General features: G+C 53.2%; 1 protein-coding gene across 1 annotated transcript in view; it reads right to left on the bottom strand.

The window, feature by feature from the left end:
- The window catches only part of LOC133354912 (rootletin-like), a 47,222-nt gene that overhangs the window by 27,489 nt on the left and 1,023 nt on the right, over positions 1–18,710 (bottom strand). Inside the window, exons 2-20 of the mRNA XM_061572096.1 lie at positions 17,769–17,918; positions 17,036–17,119; positions 16,154–16,281; positions 14,806–14,923; positions 13,781–13,921; positions 13,296–13,379; positions 11,912–12,058; positions 11,258–11,404; positions 10,634–10,813; positions 10,167–10,250; positions 8,838–9,005; positions 8,556–8,639; positions 7,118–7,285; positions 6,457–6,699; positions 5,636–5,845; positions 4,746–4,955; positions 3,972–4,094; positions 2,971–3,201; positions 2,462–2,687 (exon numbers count right to left, since the gene is read on the bottom strand). Coding sequence (XP_061428080.1) covers positions 2,462–2,687; positions 2,971–3,201; positions 3,972–4,094; positions 4,746–4,955; positions 5,636–5,845; positions 6,457–6,699; positions 7,118–7,285; positions 8,556–8,639; positions 8,838–9,005; positions 10,167–10,250; positions 10,634–10,813; positions 11,258–11,404; positions 11,912–12,058; positions 13,296–13,379; positions 13,781–13,921; positions 14,806–14,923; positions 16,154–16,281; positions 17,036–17,119; positions 17,769–17,918 — 2,926 coding nt within the window. The remainder of the gene's footprint in view (positions 1–2,461; positions 2,688–2,970; positions 3,202–3,971; positions 4,095–4,745; positions 4,956–5,635; positions 5,846–6,456; positions 6,700–7,117; positions 7,286–8,555; positions 8,640–8,837; positions 9,006–10,166; positions 10,251–10,633; positions 10,814–11,257; positions 11,405–11,911; positions 12,059–13,295; positions 13,380–13,780; positions 13,922–14,805; positions 14,924–16,153; positions 16,282–17,035; positions 17,120–17,768; positions 17,919–18,710) is intronic.

Here is an 18,710-nt window from a genome sequence, read left to right as displayed (position 1 = left end):
CCTGCAGTCATAAATACAAACAAAAGACATAACTCTGATGATGTGCACTGTCCTTGAAGTTGATTGGTCCACACCCGAGACAGCTTTCCTTCGAGCCTAGTCTCATATGGGTTGGACCAGATGACGCCAAAAGGCGCACAACTCAAGGACAATGCACCATCAGAGTATGAGAGCTCGGGGCAAGCATCTACACTATGGGGACCTCATTTGCCAGTAAAAATATGATAATTGGTTCTTTACCCTTCTATCTGGCAACAAAACTGACACCTTTTTGCAAGGAGTCATGTTTGCATAGACCGCAATACCTGCAGTCATAAATACAAACAAAAGACATAACTCTGATGATGTGCACTGTCCTTGAAGTTGATTGGTCCACACCCGAGACAGCTTTCCTTCGAGCCTAGTCTCATATGGGTTGGACCAGATGACGCCAAAAGGCGCACAACTCAAGGACAATGCACCATCAGAGTATGAGAGCTCGGGGCAAGCATCTACACTATGGGGACCTCATTTGCCAGTAAAAATATGATAATTGGTTCTTTACCCTTCTATCTGGCAACAAAACTGACACCTTTTTGCAAGGAGTCATGTTTGCATAGACCGCAATACCTGCAGTCATAAATACAAACAAAAGACATAACTCTGATGATGTGCACTGTCCTTGAAGTTGATTGGTCCACACCCGAGACAGCTTTCCTTCGAGCCTAGTCTCATATGGGTTGGACCAGATGACGCCAAAAGGCGCACAACTCAAGGACAATGCACCATCAGAGTATGAGAGCTCGGGGCAAGCATCTACACTATGGGGACCTCATTTGCCAGTAAAAATATGATAATTGGTTCTTTACCCTTCTATCTGGCAACATTGTCCTTGAGTTGTGCGCCTTTTGGCGTCATCTGGTCCAACCCATATGAGACTAGGCTCGAAGGAAAGCTGTCTCGGGTGTGGACCAATCAACTTCAAGGACAGTGCACATCATCAGAGTTATGTCTTTTGTTTGTATTTATGACTGCAGGTATTGCGGTCTATGCAAACATGACTCCTTGCAAAAAGGTGTCAGTTTTGTTGCCAGATAGAAGGGTAAAGAACCAATTATCATATTTTTACTGGCAAATGAGGTCCCCATAGTGTAGATGCTTGCCCCGAGCTCTCATACTCTGATGGTGCATTGTCCTTGAGTTGTGCGCCTTTTGGCGTCATCTGGTCCAACCCATATGAGACTAGGCTCGAAGGAAAGCTGTCTCGGGTGTGGACCAATCAACTTCAAGGACAGTGCACATCATCAGAGTTATGTCTTTTGTTTGTATTTATGACTGCAGGTATTGCGGTCTATGCAAACATGACTCCTTGCAAAAAGGTGTCAGTTTTGTTGCCAGATAGAAGGGTAAAGAACCAATTATCATATTTTTACTGGCAAATGAGGTCCCCATAGTGTAGATGCTTGCCCCGAGCTCTCATACTCTGATGGTGCATTGTCCTTGAGTTGTGCGCCTTTTGGCGTCATCTGGTCCAACCCATATGAGACTAGGCTCGAAGGAAAGCTGTCTCGGGTGTGGACCAATCAACTTCAAGGACAGTGCACATCATCAGAGTTATGTCTTTTGTTTGTATTTATGACTGCAGGTATTGCGGTCTATGCAAACATGACTCCTTGCAAAAAGGTGTCAGTTTTGTTGCCAGATAGAAGGGTAAAGAACCAATTATGACAATGACAAAAACAACAACTTGATTCAAGATGGTGAAAAAAGAATAGGCCTATTTACCCTTTCCGGCGATAATACAGTAGGTGTTAGGGTTAAAACGTAGCATTTCGCGACTAATATTGGGTTAGACATTGTATTAGCATGTTTTTGTTTACGTGACAAACCTTGCTAATTGGCTATGTCGGGTGGTGGCGGGTTTACCGACACATTTATATTTACGCGATCTAACAAAAAAAAACTCTATTATTAAGGTGTTAAGATGTTCGGACACCAAACAGGCATAAGGCATCAAGTCTGCATTAATAACAGCTGCTTGTGGTATAACATTGACCTTGAAACTGATTGGCCTACATCAGACCCCCCCCCCCTCTCCTTTCTGGCCTTGGCTCTGCACCAGTGTTAGACCAGAGAATGGCAAAATGCGAACAGCACAAAGGCAATGCAAATATCAAAGCATTAATAGCTCGGGATGAGCAACTATTTAACTTGACTCAACTTTACTTGGTTTAATGCCTTGACGACGGTGACAAGTCAGTGCGTGGTGGCGTCCCGATCATTACCCGCACCTCCGATTATCCCGCAACCTCCAATTAGCACGGCTGGCGACGTACGGTGCTAAAGAAGTTCAATGTACGTACACAAATGGTTTCCAACGGTCCCCCGCTGTTCGTGGCAAACCCCTTGTCCGCTTCCGGCAAAAACAAGGCCTGGACCCAAGCAACGTGTGCAGCATTCGCGTCGCAAGCGAGCTACTCACCCATCTCGCGGTTGAGGCGCTGCGCCGCCTGCAGCTCGGAGCGCGAGCGATCGCTGGCGGCCTTGGCGGCCTCGCTGTCGGCGCGGAGCCGGGCGGCCGTCGCCCGCAGGTCCTGCGACTCGGCCTGGCGGGCGAGCGCGTCGGCGTGCAGGCCCTCGGCCTCGGCGCGCCACCCCGCAGACTCGCGCTCGGCACGGTCCACGCGACACAGTGCCTCCTCCGCAGCCTGGCAAAGGGAAGCGGCGGCACGCGGAGAGACAAAGGTACAGTTGTTTAGTCGCGGCTGTCGCCCGTATAGCCCGTTTGAGCAAGTGCTGTTAGCGAGCACCTATTAAGGCTGGCACAGTGCAGAAGGGGGTGTGAGGTGTGGCCTTACCAACGCTCACCCGACCACGTTTGTCTTTTGTTGTTTGGCACAATGCCCAATGTTCAGCTTCCTGAGGAAGTAAAGTCTCATTCTTGCTATGTTACAGTTTTTAATGGTTAGCGACTGCGCTGGGCCTCCTCACCTTCTCCTTGTGCAGGCAGAGGTTGCGAGTGTTCACGACGTCCTCTTCCAGCACGAGGATTCTGGCCACCGCCTCGGACGCCTCCATCTCCAGGCCGTGAAGCCTGGCCTCTCGCCTGTCCGCCTCCCCGGCCAGGGAGTCTCTCTCATTGGTCGCCTGTGCCAGTTTGGCCCCTTGCTCCTCCAAGGCCTTTGTTCGGGCCTGCAGTTCGGCCTTCACCGATTCCAATTCCTGCCCATCGGAGACATCAATTTGTGAAGCAAAGACAGTGTTTGGCAAGTCAAATAAATTTTGGCACAAATCTGACACTCAAAGCGCTTCCACATTTGTGAAACAAAGACATGGTTACATGACATTTGGTCTTCATAGCAGGGACAATGGATCTCTCTGCTATGACGAAGGGCCATTTCCCAAAACGTCCCCTATTTTTATATATTTTTGTTCCTCTTTAGGCCACAGTGTTGTTGACTAATGTGTTGAGTTCTTATTAGGCGTGTTTGTGCACCTCTGCCAGTGCAGTATGATGCGAAAAATGTTGTTCAGCGTTATATGAAAAACGAAGCTGACGATAAGTGAGCATCGCGTACATCGAAAGGCCGCGGTCCCATTGACTGGAAAAAATGGTAATCGAAGACCGTAGTGTGACTAGGACTGACGTTTATGGTGCCTTACCGGCCATCTTCCGATACGAAGCCAAGGCATGTTTGTCTCATTGCAACCGCTGTACCCATTCGTAAACGATCCCACGATTATCACACCTGTTGCCCATTTCAGCTTCATTATTTGACGTCACCTGTGCCTACATACTCCCTGTCGACACCCTCTCAATACCGCACATGTCTCTCCACGTCAAAAAAGAAAAACGTTTCAGCACATCTGCCTTCACAGCAGCATTCGACTCGGTCGGCAAACTCCGCGCCGGCTTCGACCTTTTGGGTCTCATCTGCGGGCCGGCTCCCGCGGCGCGCGGCCGCGGGGGTTTTTCCGGTTGCGTTTGTCACCGTGAGCAGCTGGCGCGCATGTCCCTGCAGGGCTTCGTGCTCCGAGTCGGAGTGCGCGTGCGTCGCGCGGAACGCCTCCGCAGCCGTCCGCACCCGCAGCAGGTCCTCTTCGCACTCCGCCAGCTGGCGCCGCCGCCGGTGCCGTCCCCGGCGACAACGGAAGGGGGAGAGAGAGAGACGTTTGTTAGTTCCGTCAGTCCGTAACGGCGGACCACTAGAACACTCGATATGGAGGGAATCCGAGTGTGAATGTAGGCCTCGTCCGATTGGAAACCGGCCAACTTGCGCCGCCTGAAACTTGGACATAAATGACTATTTGCGAATAGTTATCCATCGAATGCCATACCGATGATTAAATACCTAGTGCAAACACATGTTGGAAAGTGTTACATAACTGATAAGCATCATTTTTCATCCTCTGTTACCCCTAAATAAATAACTACATAGATACATTGATCTACTCGCACACGTGGATTTTCTCCGGGTGCTCCGCTTTCCTCCCACATGTACTCAATAACAACTTAATACATAGAGGACCTCAGAGCTTGGGCAACTGTTGATAGTGCCGGCTCACTGCCTGGCTGCCGTCCCGCTCGTCTGCTGTTCCACGCACCTCCGAGCCGTTCTCTCTCTCGACGAGGGCGAGCGAACATAGCGCGGTCACACGAGTTGAAATTCTTCCTTCACTCGCGATTTCTTTTCGACGCGTGAAAGCCGCGCAACAGCGGGCAGAGCCGGTGGGCGCCACACCCCCGCCCCCCCCCGCCCCCGTACCTGCTGCTGGCTCTGCGCGAGGCTCTTGGAGAGTGCGATGGAGGCCGCGTCGCGCGCGCGCCCCACGTCCCGGCTCTCCGCTAACTCGACGGCGAGCCCCTCGGCTCGCTCTCGCAGCGCCTGCGATCGCCGCTCGGCTCCGTCCAGCTCCGCCCGCGCTCGCTCCAGCTCCGCGCCCAGTCGCCGCTCCACGTCCCTGCCCCTGCCAAGCTGCGGAATCGACGCGGGGGCACGGGGCAAAGCGTTGCGACGCTTTCAAAGCGAGGTTGAAGAAAGCGTCGGTGCGACGACTCTGTCCGTCCGTGTCTGCTGAAGATAATCGTACGTGGTTGTATGCTTTTACGCCCGTCACTAACTCCGTGCCTGAACCATTAACGTTACCGTTCAGCGGGTCAGGGAATAGAGCAGCCCTGTTTAAGTTTAACGGCAGCCGTTTAAACGTTGAACTTCTATTGCACCGTACTAATCAGAGGTGCGGAACAAATATCAATAAAAAGTTCCGTGACTTTTCGTTTACAAAAGAAAAAAACGGAAACATTTATCAAAGGGTATCGCAAAACATGCCAAGGCGATAACATCATTGTGTGTGCCACCATCTGGTTCCACAGCTTCAAGCGTACCGTTTATACTGCTAATTAAGTACTTTCAAGGACGAATGCAATTTGGAAAGCGTTCAGGAATCTACAAATATACACGATTCATCTTCCTCGTTATCGTGTCAGCTTGTAAATATGCATCACCCGGAACGCATGCAATCTCGAGAGATATCGGAAGCAAAGCAGGCGTCGAGGCTGGACAGCTCCTAGCTGTAAGCGGGCGCGGGGTCACGTTCACCACCCCACACTGACGACGACGGTTGAGGGGGGTGGGGGGGGGCGAGTCGGTCGCACCTCGGTCCCGAGTCGCTCCCTCTCCTCCTCGAGCTGGGCGAGCCGCGCCTCCAGCAGCGCCGCTCGCTGAACGACGGTGCGCTGCTCGCGCAGCAGCTCGTCGGCGTCGGCGCGGGCCGCCCGCCCGTCCTCCTCCGCCGCCTCGAGTCGCCGGCGCAGCTGCGACGACTCGGCGTCGAGCGCGGAGAGCTCGGCCGCTTTGCGCGACGCCTGCCGATCGGGAGGACGGCGGCGTCATCATTGTCACCGTCATCAAAATCGTCACAATCGTCACCGTAGTCATCGTACAATCATGATAGAACAAGTGAGAAACATCTTCTTGGTTCTTTCGGTAAAGTCACGTAGAATGGAAATAATAAAATAATAAAAATAAAGCATCATTAAATAATTCTCACGACGTTTCGGCCACAACGCAAGTAGCCGTCCTCAGGTGGAGAACAGGTCTGTCGAGGAGACAGAGTCAGACTCACGCAGGTAACAGTCTGACTCTGTCTCCTTGACAGACCTGTTCTCCACCTGAGGACGGCTACTTGCGTTGTGGCCGAAACGTCGTGAGAATAATTTTATCATGTTTTATTTTTATTATTGGTTTTATTTTTATTATTTTATTATTTCCATTCTACGTGACTTTACCGAAAGAACCAAGAAGATGAATCCCTGCAGTCACGAAAGCTTTAAATCGAAATTTAAGTGAGAAACAGACCGATAAAAAAAAAATATTGAATCAAATCAAGACAATAAACGTTGACAATTCATCGCATCGCTTGCTGGGCGGCTCGACTCGCGCGCGCATGTTCCCGCACGCTCTCCGCCTCTCTTGCCTGCTCCTCGGCTCTCCGCAGCCGCTCCGCGGTGGCCTCCAGCTCACGGGCCGCGGCCCCGGCCAGAGCCCTCGCGTCGGCGAGCTGCTCCGAGGCCTCATCCAGGCTTCCGCGAGTCGCCGACACCTCGGAACGCAGCTCGGCCACGCGCCGCTCACTCTGCTCCGTCTCGGTCGCGCGCTGGCGCCCCACCTCGTCCAGCGCCTCCCGCGAACGCCGCGAGGCCTCCTCTGCATCGCGCAGCTGGAGGGAGGGGGGGGGGGGAAATCAGTGGTAGGGGACGGGGGGGTTGGGGTGGGGGAGCGAGCGGGGAAGGCAGGAGTGCGACGACGATTCGTCAAGATGACAATCGGCGTGCGTCGAAATTCACACGTGTAAGGTTCTAAATTCAACTGCGTCGCTATCACGGTCAATATCATCATCGTCTCAGTCACCGTCAATCCCTCCACAGGTTACCAATCTAATCTCAGATTAATTTCAAGATGCACCTAAACGACCGATCATCCGAGCTCGAATCCCTGCGCAAGGCTCTGTGCGTCTCCAGCCACGGTGCACTAGGATCATCAACAGCAGCAGCAGAGCGGTGAGAGGGAATGGTGAGAGGGTGGGTAGAGATTGGTGAGAGGTGAGAAAGCAGTGAGAGAGAGAGAGAGCGTCCCACCTTGTCCTCGCTCTCCGTCAGTCGCTGCTGAAGCTGTGCCACCGCTCGCCGCTCCTGGCTCAGCAGCTCGTCGAGCTCGGAGCAGCGCAATCGCGCGTCCTTCGCATCGCCACGGAGACGCGGCACCTCCTCCTGCAGCGCCAGCAGCTCCCGCTCGCGGCCCACGAGCTCCACGCAAACACACAGAGATCCCCCGTGTAGCCTTAACAGACTGTAGGGGCAAGTGCTGTTAGCGAGCACCTATGAAGGCCGGAACGGTACACGAGGGGGTGGGTGGCCAGCACCACGCCCGACCGCCTTTGTCTCCCAAGTATCGATGTTTATTTACCGCACCAGGTACTCATTTGAGGCCGAGTCGACCTAGGGAAGGTCCATGACCAATTCAGATAATCGTCACTGCTGTTGGCCGTGGGAGGGAATCGAACTCGGACGGCCGGGTTCGTAGCGCAGCGCGCTGACCGCTACACTACCAAGCACACACACCAGAGGTCGCAAACGGGTTTTGATTCCTTACCCGTACCCGGCCGCACCAGGGTCGCAAATGGGTACCCGTACCCGGCCGGGTATGGGTACCCGTACCCTACCCGTACCCGTACCCTACCCGAAATGAGTGACAAACGATTACTCACCAGTGACTCACGGCCTACCCGTACCCGGCCGCACCAGGGTCGCAAACGGAAACCTGTACCCGTACCCGGCCGGGTACGGGTAGCCGGGTATCGGGTAGGGTACGGGTATCGGGTACCCGATTGCGACCTCTGACACACACGCAGGTTGCAGTATTTGATCCGAGACCAGGAGCCACATGGACCAGCTGACGACAAGGTATAGGCCAGGGGTCAGTGAAAGTACAAAACGTTCCCTGTCAATCAAGGGAGGTTTTCACTGGCGGGGTTTTATTTAACAGGCCGAAGATCCTCCAAGCGGACTGATTCGCCACAGTAAGCAGTGATAATGGTGGTGACGTGTTAACTACCTCGCCTGGTATGCAGGAGGTCGCGGGTTCGATCCCGACCCTGACGCCTGCTGTATGTTTGGAGTTTGTACGCTCTCTCTCCCCGTGGTCGCGTGGATTTTTCTCCGGGTCCTCCGGTTTTTCCCCTCCACATTTAGTATCGGGCGAGCGTTTAGAGTATTTGGCTGCTATAAATGTCCATGTGATAAGCTATAATTTGTGATAGCTCGGTCGCTTCTTAAATAGAGCTGATCAGCTCAGTGGGCCTTACCTGGTAACATATAAATTAATAAAATAGTAAAAACACTTAGAAACAAAAACTGATAAATAACACTCACTTAACGTTGATTACATTTCTTTTGGGGTGGTGGGGGGGGGAATGTAATTTAGTTTCATATCGAGCACTGTGCTTTAGTTCGACACATTACGAAACACCGGGCCACCCCACGGGGCGGGCGGGCGGGCGAGCACGCGTGCCGGCACCTCCTGCTGCGCTCCGCGGTGCTTCTCCTCGGCGATGTTCAGCTCCGTCTTGAGGCTCAGGATGAGTTGGTCCCGGTGGGAAACCTGCGACAGGGTGCGAGCGGCTCACGGTCACGCCGTGCGGCACCGCACGTGCGCGTGTTACAAAAGGCGGCGCGGAAGTGTGGTCGGTGAGTGCCGGCGAAGGCGCTTGCCCCCGACGCTCCGGAACACGCCAGACGGGCGAACGTTGCCTTTGCGATCGCGAGGCCTCCGCGCGCCGGCGGGAGCCTTGCCGCTCACCTCCTGCTGGGCGGTGCGGTGCTTCTCTCCCAGCAGCGTGAGCTCCATCCCCATGCGGTCGCGCTCGCCGCCCAAGCGCGCCACCTCGCGCGCATGGCGCGCCATCTCCTCGCCCAGGCGACTCGCCTGGTCCTGCACCTGGCCCAGGACGCCCTCGCGGCCCTGCAGCTGTCGCCGGGCACAGCGAACGAGGGGGTTTCACGCCGCGCGGCGCGGTGTGCGCGCGTGCGATCGCATGGCACGACCTCGCCCATTGGCGCTCATGGACCGAGATGCACGTTGACACGGCGTTCTTACGGGGCGGTCGCGCTAAACAGCGTCTGCCTGCATGTCAATCTCACAATCGGAATCTTTATTCGTGCTGGAGGAATCCGATGAGCTCTAAAGCTCTTTTCACATATGTCCAGGAGGGGCAGGTCAGAATGTTACAACAACAAACAATACAAGCACACAATAGGAGTTCAAGGTATAGGAAAGGTAAACAAGTTTGCCGAGCCCCTCCTGCTACTGCTACTCCCTGCCCCCGCCCCCCGGCTACGACCAGGCCTACCACTATTACTACCCCTATCACTACCCCTATTACAACCCCTATCACTCCCCCTACCACTATCACTACCCCTACCACTATCACTACCCCTATCACTACCCCTATTACAACCCCTATCACTCCCCCTACCACTATCACTACCCCTATCACTACCCTTACCCCTATCACAACCCCTATCACTACCACTATCACAACCCCTATCACTACCCTTACCCCTATCACAACCCCTATCACTACCCTAACCCCTCTTTAACCTCTCCCGCCTGTTCTCCTAACTGTCACCGTCACTACACCTCCACTCGTAACAACAGCCCCACTCTTTATCTCAACCACTATCATCTTACGTGCAATTTTACAACTGCTGTAAAGCACCTTGGAATAAGGCGCTGCTAGCCGCAGTAACGTTTAGCACGCCGACCTTGCAACCCAGAGGTCGCCTGTTCGACTCCATCTCCTGGCGGAGAGGCAGTCAAAAATAAATTTGGCGAGATTTTAAAATACCCCGTCACTGCCTCCGTCCTCCCAGCAGCGTAAACGGGCACACCGAAGTCGATGGGCAGGTGGCATGTGGTGGGGTAAAGTGTGGGCCCTTCCACCTCTTTCAAAAGCTTTGGCCAGCGTGGAAGAGGAGGACTAAATGCCTTGTGGAGGTGCTCTCTAAAGCTCCCTCTAGCGGAGGCCCTTCTGCCAGCAGTGGCGTTTGCAAGTAACTGCAGGGCTGCACCTTTACCTTTCATGCAATTCTTATTTAACGATTGCACGACAGAATGTTGCTGCCCTACCTCCCTGTAGCAGACCTCGTGTCGCTTCTGAGCCTCTCCCAGGGCCTCCTGTAGCTGAAAGATCCTCTTGTCCTTCTGCTGGATCTGAGGACGTCACAGCCGGCGGAGGAGCATAAACACACGGTTCACAATCGTTATCCGCGAGCGGAATATCCGGATGGATGTACGGATGAAGAAACAGACCAAAGGATGTACGGATGAATGAAGAGCAGGGTGGAAGAATGGATGAATACATGAATGATTAGATGGATGAAGTACGAAATGGATGCATGAATACATTAATAGATAAATGAATAGACGATTGAACGGATTGAAGATGAATTCATGGATGGATAAATTAAAAGACAAAATGAATGGCTTGATGCAGAAATGGATTGATGAATGGGTGGATGGATGAATTAATTAACTAAAAAACGAATAAATCAACGGATGGAACTTGCATCTGCAGCATGGGGTGTGTGCCTTACCTCTCCGCCGGAGGTCTTGTGCGCTTCCTCCAGGGCCGAGATGGTTCTCTCCAGTGCCTGCTGCAGGCGCGACACCTCCTGCTCCAGCTGACGGCTCCCGGCCACGGCCGCCTGCAGCCGAGAAACCTCCCCGGAGGCCTCGGCCGCCACCCGATGCGCCTTCTCCTCGGCCTTCGCCCGCTGGGGCCGCACGGGGAGAAAGGCCTCAACGTCACGACCCGGCAGAGGCGTCCCGCTCACGGGAGCCGCCAACTGGTCATCCTCCTTTTGCGCGCCAGAGGTCGCAACCGGGTACCCGATACCCGTACCCTACCCAATACCCGGCTACCCGTACCCGGCCGGGTACGGGTACGGGTACCCGTTTGCGACCCTGGTGCGGCCGGGTACGGGTAGGCCGTGAGTCACTGGTGAGTAACCGTTTGTCACTCATTTCGGGTAGGGTACGGGTAGGAAACGGCTACCCGTACCCGACCGGGTACGGGTACCCATTTGCGACCCTGGTGCGGCCGGGTACGGGTAAGGAATCAAAACCCGTTTGCGACCTCTGCTGCGCGCACAGCGACTCGAAACGGATGCGCTCCCCAGGTGTGTCGCTCTCACCTGGCCACGGGGTGCGTCTCTCACCTGGCCGTGCTCCTCCTCGAAGTGAGCGCGAGCCTCGTCCCGCTCGCCCCTCAGGCGCCGAAGTTCGCCCTCGCGCTCCCGCACCGTGCCCTCCGCGCCGTCGAGTGCCGAGCGCAGCGCGGAAACCTCCCCCTCCAGGCGGCTCGTCTACGTGGCCAGACAGCCGCCGACAGCGCTGCTCAGCCATCGCGACAACACCGAAGCTCCCTCGACCGCGGCCCGCGCCCTATTGCCTGGCCTGTCCCAGTCACAGGCCTGTCCCCCATCACACTTCTACCTCGCACACGGCCGATAAGCCAAATGTGAAGCCGACATTTCGGCAGTGCCAGCTTAGTGCTCCGACCCCCAAAGCTACCGGGCGACCACCACCACCAAAGTCAGGCACGATAAATCCACTGCTGGATGAAGGCCTCCAAAAGCCTCTACCGTTTTTCATGGTCCTGCGACGTAACACCGAGCACACCTGCTAGACGGGCCGATTTGATCGCTCGAATCTCCGGCGTGGTTCCCACCTCTTGGCTGCCACTCCCGTCTCGTTAGTCTTGACGACCGGCCATTGTCCCTCCTCATGAGGGCGTGTCCTACCCAGGCCGACTCTTAACCAACCACGTCACCCCCGCGATTGGCCCGGCGATCCGAGGCACCGCGCCGTACCTCCTGGGCCAACGCCCTGCATTGGGCTTCGGAGCCTCCCAGCTGCCCCGCCAGGTCACCCGCTTGGTCCTGGGCATCGCGTAAACCCATCCGCGCGGTGCTCAGCTCCTGCCGCGTGTCCATCAACACCTGGTTGGACTCGGTGACCTGAGCAGTCGACGGGAGCCCGAAGCCAAAGCATAACCGAGAATGAAATTTAGTCCCATGATCATCATCATCATCATCGTCGTCGTCGTCATCATCATAAGTAGTGACAGTTGCAATGATAAATAACACAATAACATATAAATGTAATGCTAACATATACCGCATTCTCCGAGTTGCGTTTCTAAAAGTACGCCGTACCTCAAGCGTTGGAGTCATTTTGGAAAAAGAGTGGGAATCAGGAGAATACGGCATTGCTGTGAAGGGGCTGTCTTCCAGACGATGATTATAAATGAACAGACTTCTTAAAAGTGGCAAGAGATGTCTTCTGGAAGATTATTGTGAATGGCCGCTAATGTTTTCTGTTTCCTGGGTAGTCATGTATTGCTATGGAGAACAGTCTTCCTTAAGATGATTCTAAGCGACTACATTTTCAAAGAGCCTTCTGGAAGGAAAATATGTTCTCTGCATAAAAAAAAGCATCTTATCAAATTACAAGCACATTGTTATTCACGCAATTGTTATAGTGCAAGGCTATCAGGAAGGGGCTATGTTTCACAAACATATTCTGGAGAAATTAAGTATACGAAAGGTAAAAAAATTACAAAATTTTTTATCTTACCAGGTAATGCCCACTGAGTTATTAGCTTCTCTTTCAGAAGCAGCTTGACCACAAATGATAGCTCAACAAAGTGGCTTATCACCACGTGGAAATTTAAAGCAGCCAAAAACAAAAGTGGTGAACAATCTCGCCGCACGCGCACGGTCGGGAGGACCACGAAGCCGTCTTGAAAAACACGCGGCACGAACTCCGAGCGCGGCGATTTGAGCTTCGAAACGGCGCGGAAACAACTCGTGAGATTCGAGCAACTTTCCCAGAAAACACCGGATCGACGACCCCCCCGCCGCCGCGCTGTCCCGGCTGCGATCTGTCACTGGGAAAAAAAGGGCAGTGCTTAACCGGAACCGCACAAACCATGGAAGATGCGGGCGGATACCTGATGCCGAATCAAAGACGTTACCCCTTGTACGCGGCTGCGAACACCAAACCGTGGACCGTATAATTTCACTCCGCCCCAAAATATAAATGTGCAGGTGTTGGTGTATCTGCAATTCACCACCTCTCAAAAAGAAACTGAACGGCCACAAAATCACAAACTGAATCTCTCATCATAGTTTGCTCATCACTGGCCGTACAAAAATCGTCGTCGTGACTGCGGGGGAGACTCGCGGGACTCGCCTGACTCCGTGCCTCCGAGAGCTCGTCCACGAGTTCCCTGTGTCGCGACTTCAGCTGGCGCACGTCGCCCTCCAGCCTCGCGATCTGTGAGGGCGAGAGCCAAGGCAGGAATCGGCACGAGCCTGACGTTCTTTATGAGCGTTTCCCAGCAAAAAGTCAGAAGACGTGAATGCATCAGCTCTGTCCATCCGTCTGTGACGTGCGGCTATGATAACGCGCGTAAAGTTGACACAATCTCAATTTGCAATTTAGTTTAAAGTTGCATTGCTATTCGGGACTTGCACTGTTGATAATTCATCGAAATTTATCAAAAAGTTTGCCCAAAACTGATGAAAACCTGACGGCCAACCGCCGACTTCCACAGTGGTGGCATCTTATTCGGCAACGGAATGAAGAAGCTCCCAGGACGTGCAACGGAACGTCGGACAATACGTGGTACAACCCGGAACCGCGTCGGAGAGCTGCACTGGATTCCATCCACTCACCTCCGTGGTCAGGACCTCCCGCTCGCTATCCCACGTGACCCGCTGTGCCTCCAGCCTGGCCTGCAGGCGTACCGTCTCCTCTAGAGCCCCACGGTGGAGCTCACTCACACGGGCCACCTCCGCCTCTGGCCTCGACAGCGCCTGCACCGCAGGGATTACAATCATCATTAACATCGTCAAACGTTGATTAATCCACTGCTGGGTGAAGGCTTCTTGCAAGTCGTCATCATCTTTCACGGTGTAACAACAGCGATGTAACAATCCACGCCAGCACCGACACACAATCTAGATTTTAAATCTAAGATTGAAAACTAATTTATTTGAAACTGATTTTTGTGTTTGGTTTGTTGTCCTCACCCGCAACTCCGATATGCACAGTTGGCTACGTACGGTGCGAAAGAATTTCAACATACATACATACAGTGCATACATCGGCTGAATTCATTGCTTCATCTCCTCGGTGGACATCCACCCGGACGTGTTTCATTCCGTGACGGCCACTCCGTCACTATTCCTGACCATCGGCCGTCATCCCCTCTGGCCATGACGTTGTCCTACCCAAGCCCACTTTATTATAATTCATAGGCTGAGTGGCACAAATCCGACAAAAAAATGAACATGTCGCATGAACATTAATGCATAAACACAGAGATGAAATGACAATTATCCCAAAAATATATAATGAACTCAATAACGAGCAGAGATGGCATGAAATACCATGACCTGCCATAAACACATGTTTATAAATGTGGAGACAAAAACCGGAGGACCTGGAGAAAAAAACAAGACCAAGGGGACAAACGGCAAAGTTCAAATACACAGCAAGCGTCAGGGATTAGGATCAAACCCACGACCTCCTGCATACCAGGCGAGCGAGTTAACATCTCGCCACCGTGCCCCTCCGGTGTACCCAACCTTAATAGGGTAAATCCCAAATGGTAACACAACTTTACACCAAAGACTGAATCGTACTGGAGCGTCTTCCCGAGCGTTCGAGTACGGCACGGCGGCAAGTGGCGGCCTACCTGCCGCGCCGGCAAGCTCGGCTGACCGGACAGGCGCGCCACCTCTTTGCGCAGGCACACGATCGTCTCCTCCCTGGACGCCAGGCGGGTCCTCATCTCCTCCAGCTCCGAGTCACGCCTGCGCACGCGGAGAGGGGGCGGCCACCATCAGGATCCCATCGTCATCATCCTTCGGCCAGTGCGAAGTACTTCATGGTCCCTGTAGAATTCTGACCCCGGGGTCTGTATACGATCATTTAAACCCCCCCCCAACCTTCGCCCTCCGTCCTCCCCCCCCCTTGCCCCCACCACCCCCTCGCCCCCCCCGCCTTACTCCTGCCCCCCACGATAATGTAATGCCCCCAGCGAGTTTGGGCAATTTTTCTTCCTCCTGAACATCTGCGAGAAAGAGTCGTATAGCTCATCGGATTCCGCCAGTATAAATACATATTCTGTCGCACCTGCAATGATGTTGTGCGTGAGCCTATTATCCTTGTACCTTACGACATACACAATCCAATTGAAACGGTGTTGTAAGAACCCTTGGGCAGACACCTTAAACCCAAACTCTAATATAATGCATGCTATTATGACCCAGAGGGGATTTACTTTTCCATGGATGCCATAATAGAAATTGTACCACGGGGTTGAAATTATATACACCCTTCTTCTCCGTATGGCTGGGGAAGCAGTCGTAGTTTAATGTCGAGGTTAGCAATCCATTCAATGGCTTCAGATGAGGCAGAGTGAGTGGTCGCGATGCCACGTGCATGGATCTCCCAGGGCCAGGAGTTCGGAAGGTGGGGAGATCGTCTGACTTGAGTAGTGACCACAGTCACCATTGTACTGCTCCTCACGCTCCACTTGTGGAGCAAGTGGCCGCATCGTCTTCCCTGGCCGTGTCCTCAAGCGGTCGAGGGTTGTCCAAGTTTTCCGTGGAAGGTCTTCACCGCTCGGGGTCAGTTACCAGGTTGCGTTCAGTGACGTTTTTGGTCAACGAGGAGTTGCGCCATCCAGAATTAGAGCTGTCATCGGTTTGAAGGGCTTGGAGTGATTTTTTTTATACTATTTTCATACCATGTAAGGCCCACTGAGCTATACAGCTCTCTTGCAGAAGTGACCTGGCCACAAATGATAGCTCAACGAAATGGCTTTCTAAAACACACATCGATTTTAGAGACCTGGAGAAAAATCCACACGACCAGGCGAAGAACGTGCAAAACTCCAATTTCATTATACAGGCGTCAGGGTCGGGATCGAACCCACGACCTCCTGTATACCAGACGAGGCAGATAACATCTCGCCACCGGGGCGAGATGTTAACTACCTCGTAGGGGCTGCGGAATTTCAGACGAGCGCATGGACTCACCCCCATCGCTGAGCGTTTCGAGCCGATGCAGGCCACAGATCAGACACCCCCAGCTTGCCAAGCAGGGGCCCCTCCCTCTCCTCCTCCTCCAGCCGCTGGTGTCGCCACGCCAACTGCGAGCGCAGGTCCTGCCAGGAGGCGACGGGACACACCGAGACGAATAACGGAGAAAGAAAACAACACGGAAACACTCACTCCGGGCTGCGCTGCCTGGGACACCTAGCCTGGCACAAATGGCACCGTGGGCTCGGGTATCATCGCCCTCACAAGACTTGACGGAATGCGCCGAGATGATGACGTCAGTGATCATGACAGACACTAATAACTGTTTGGAAAGTCGATGGGATGGACTGAAAATGTTTGTCACGTCCTATGTTTGGTCAACGACATGAGTTTGGGACCTTGTGAATTATAATTCGTAATGAGCACTTCGATACACGTGGTGAAAGATTCTATTCAATTACAGACAGTTCTGAACAGTATTTTTCGATTTATAGCTTTCGTGACTGCAGGGATTCATCTTCTTGGTTATTTTGGTAAAGTCACGTAGAATGAAAATAATAAAATAATAAAGATATAATTAAATAATTCTCACGACGTTTCAGCCACAACGCAAGCAGCCGTCCTCAAGTGAAGAACAGGTCTGTCGAGAAGACAGCGTCTGAAACGTCGTGAGAATTATTTTATTGTTTTATTTTTATGTAATCAACAAACTGCAGCGGTGGTCGTTTGAAAGAGATTTTCGCCAGCCAACTTAGACAAACGGATTTAGCTTCCAACGAGCCGCGTGAACTCTCCGACTTCACGTGAAAGTGCACTGCACAATCTTGGGCGGCCGTATCTTGCGATTGGTGTGGACGTGCATCTAGTATGCGGACGTACATTTACCATGACCTCCAGGTTCCTGTTATCGGTGGCGAGCCTCTCCGCTTCCTGCTGGTTCTCCGTGGCCCTCTCGATCGCCTCCTGTGTGACGACGAAAGCCTGCCGTCAACCCTAAGTGCACCCGAGCAATGCGCCATCTTCACACGCGCGTTGGGTGCGTTAATCACTGCTTATCCATCGTTTGCCTTTTCCCATCAACTTCGTTCCGGTTGTGCTGTCGGTGCCACGTCTCGAGACCAAGAATCCGTTCGGCAATATCGCATACACAGCACAGCGGTCCATGGAAGCGGATATCAGAGCTACTTCTGGGTTCAAACCCAGGACCTCTGCTATGCCAGCTCAGCACTCTGACCAGAGCCACCTGGCCAACTAGGCGATTCACTCCACCATCTCCATCCTCTCCACCCACTCCACCATCTCCACCCACTCCAACCACTCCAACCACTCCACCCTCTCCACCCTCTCCACCCACTCCACCCTCTCCACCACTGCACCCTCTCCACCCACTCCACCCTCTCCAACCACTCCACCCTCTCCACCCTCTCCACCCTCTCCAACCACTCCACCCTCTCCACCCTCTCCACCCACTCCACCCTCTCCACCACTCCACCCTCTCCACCCACTCCAACCACTCCACCCTCTCCACCCTCTCCAACCACTCCACCATCTCCACCATCTCCACCATCTCCACCCTCTCCACCCTCTGCACCACAGCGTGCCCGCGCGTCACCTGGAGGTTGTGGTGGCCCCGCTGGTGGCGCTCGGAGAGGCGCTCCACCCTGGCGCTCGCCTCCCTCTCCGCGTCCTCCGCCGCCTCCAGCAGCAGCTCGTTCTGCTCCTCCAGGTCACCCACGTACGAGCGCAGCAGCCGCTCCCGCATCTTAGGGTGACCCCCCCCCCCAACCACCAACCACGCAAGGTAGGACGTCATTGATTTACTCGCTCACTCGGCTAATCACTTTATTCAGAATAAAAAATATTTGTTTATATTGGAGAAATCCGATGAGCCATGAAGCTATTTTTTTTCGCAGATGTCCAGTAGGGGCAGGTCACCTGGCTCCCCGGCTCATCAATACACCGGCTCATTCATTAATTGCTGCATTCTCACCGGCTTATTCATTCACTTTCATTTATTCACTCACAGGCTCATTCATTCACTATATAAAATCATTCCTTTATTAACTGCCTCATTACTTCATTCATTCAATGCCTCATTCATTAATTCACTGGCCCATGTATGTATTCACTCGCTGGGTCATTAATTAATTGAGGTGAGCAACACTCGCTCACGCATCTGGATAGGCAGGTGGCTTATTAATTCACCATCATGACGGCTCGCTCGCTCAGTCACTCAACCGTTAAACTTCTTCATTAACATGTTCATTAATTGGCTCGTCTGCTCACTCCTCCGCTCATTCATTCACTAAAATGGCAATTAATTTACCCAATCCCACACCTATTTAGTAACCTGTTCATTCAAATTGCTCTTCGGCTCACTCACTGGCTCATTCATTCACTCAGTGGCCCATCATTCATTCATTCATTGACCCACTCTCTCGCCTATTCAGTTAAGCGGCTAATTCAAATGGCTCTTTGGCTCACCCACTGGGTTATTCATTCACTGAATGGCACACTAATTCATTAATTGACCCACTCGTACGCCTACTCAGTC

This window comes from Lethenteron reissneri, chromosome 49 (genome assembly GCF_015708825.2).
Source record: "Lethenteron reissneri isolate LAM-NWPU_2019-01 chromosome 49, ASM1570882v1, whole genome shotgun sequence".
Lineage (NCBI taxonomy): Eukaryota > Metazoa > Chordata > Hyperoartia > Petromyzontiformes > Petromyzontidae > Lethenteron > Lethenteron reissneri.
Note: the sequence above shows the minus strand (reverse complement) of the source record. Positions and strands in the feature narration are given on the sequence as shown.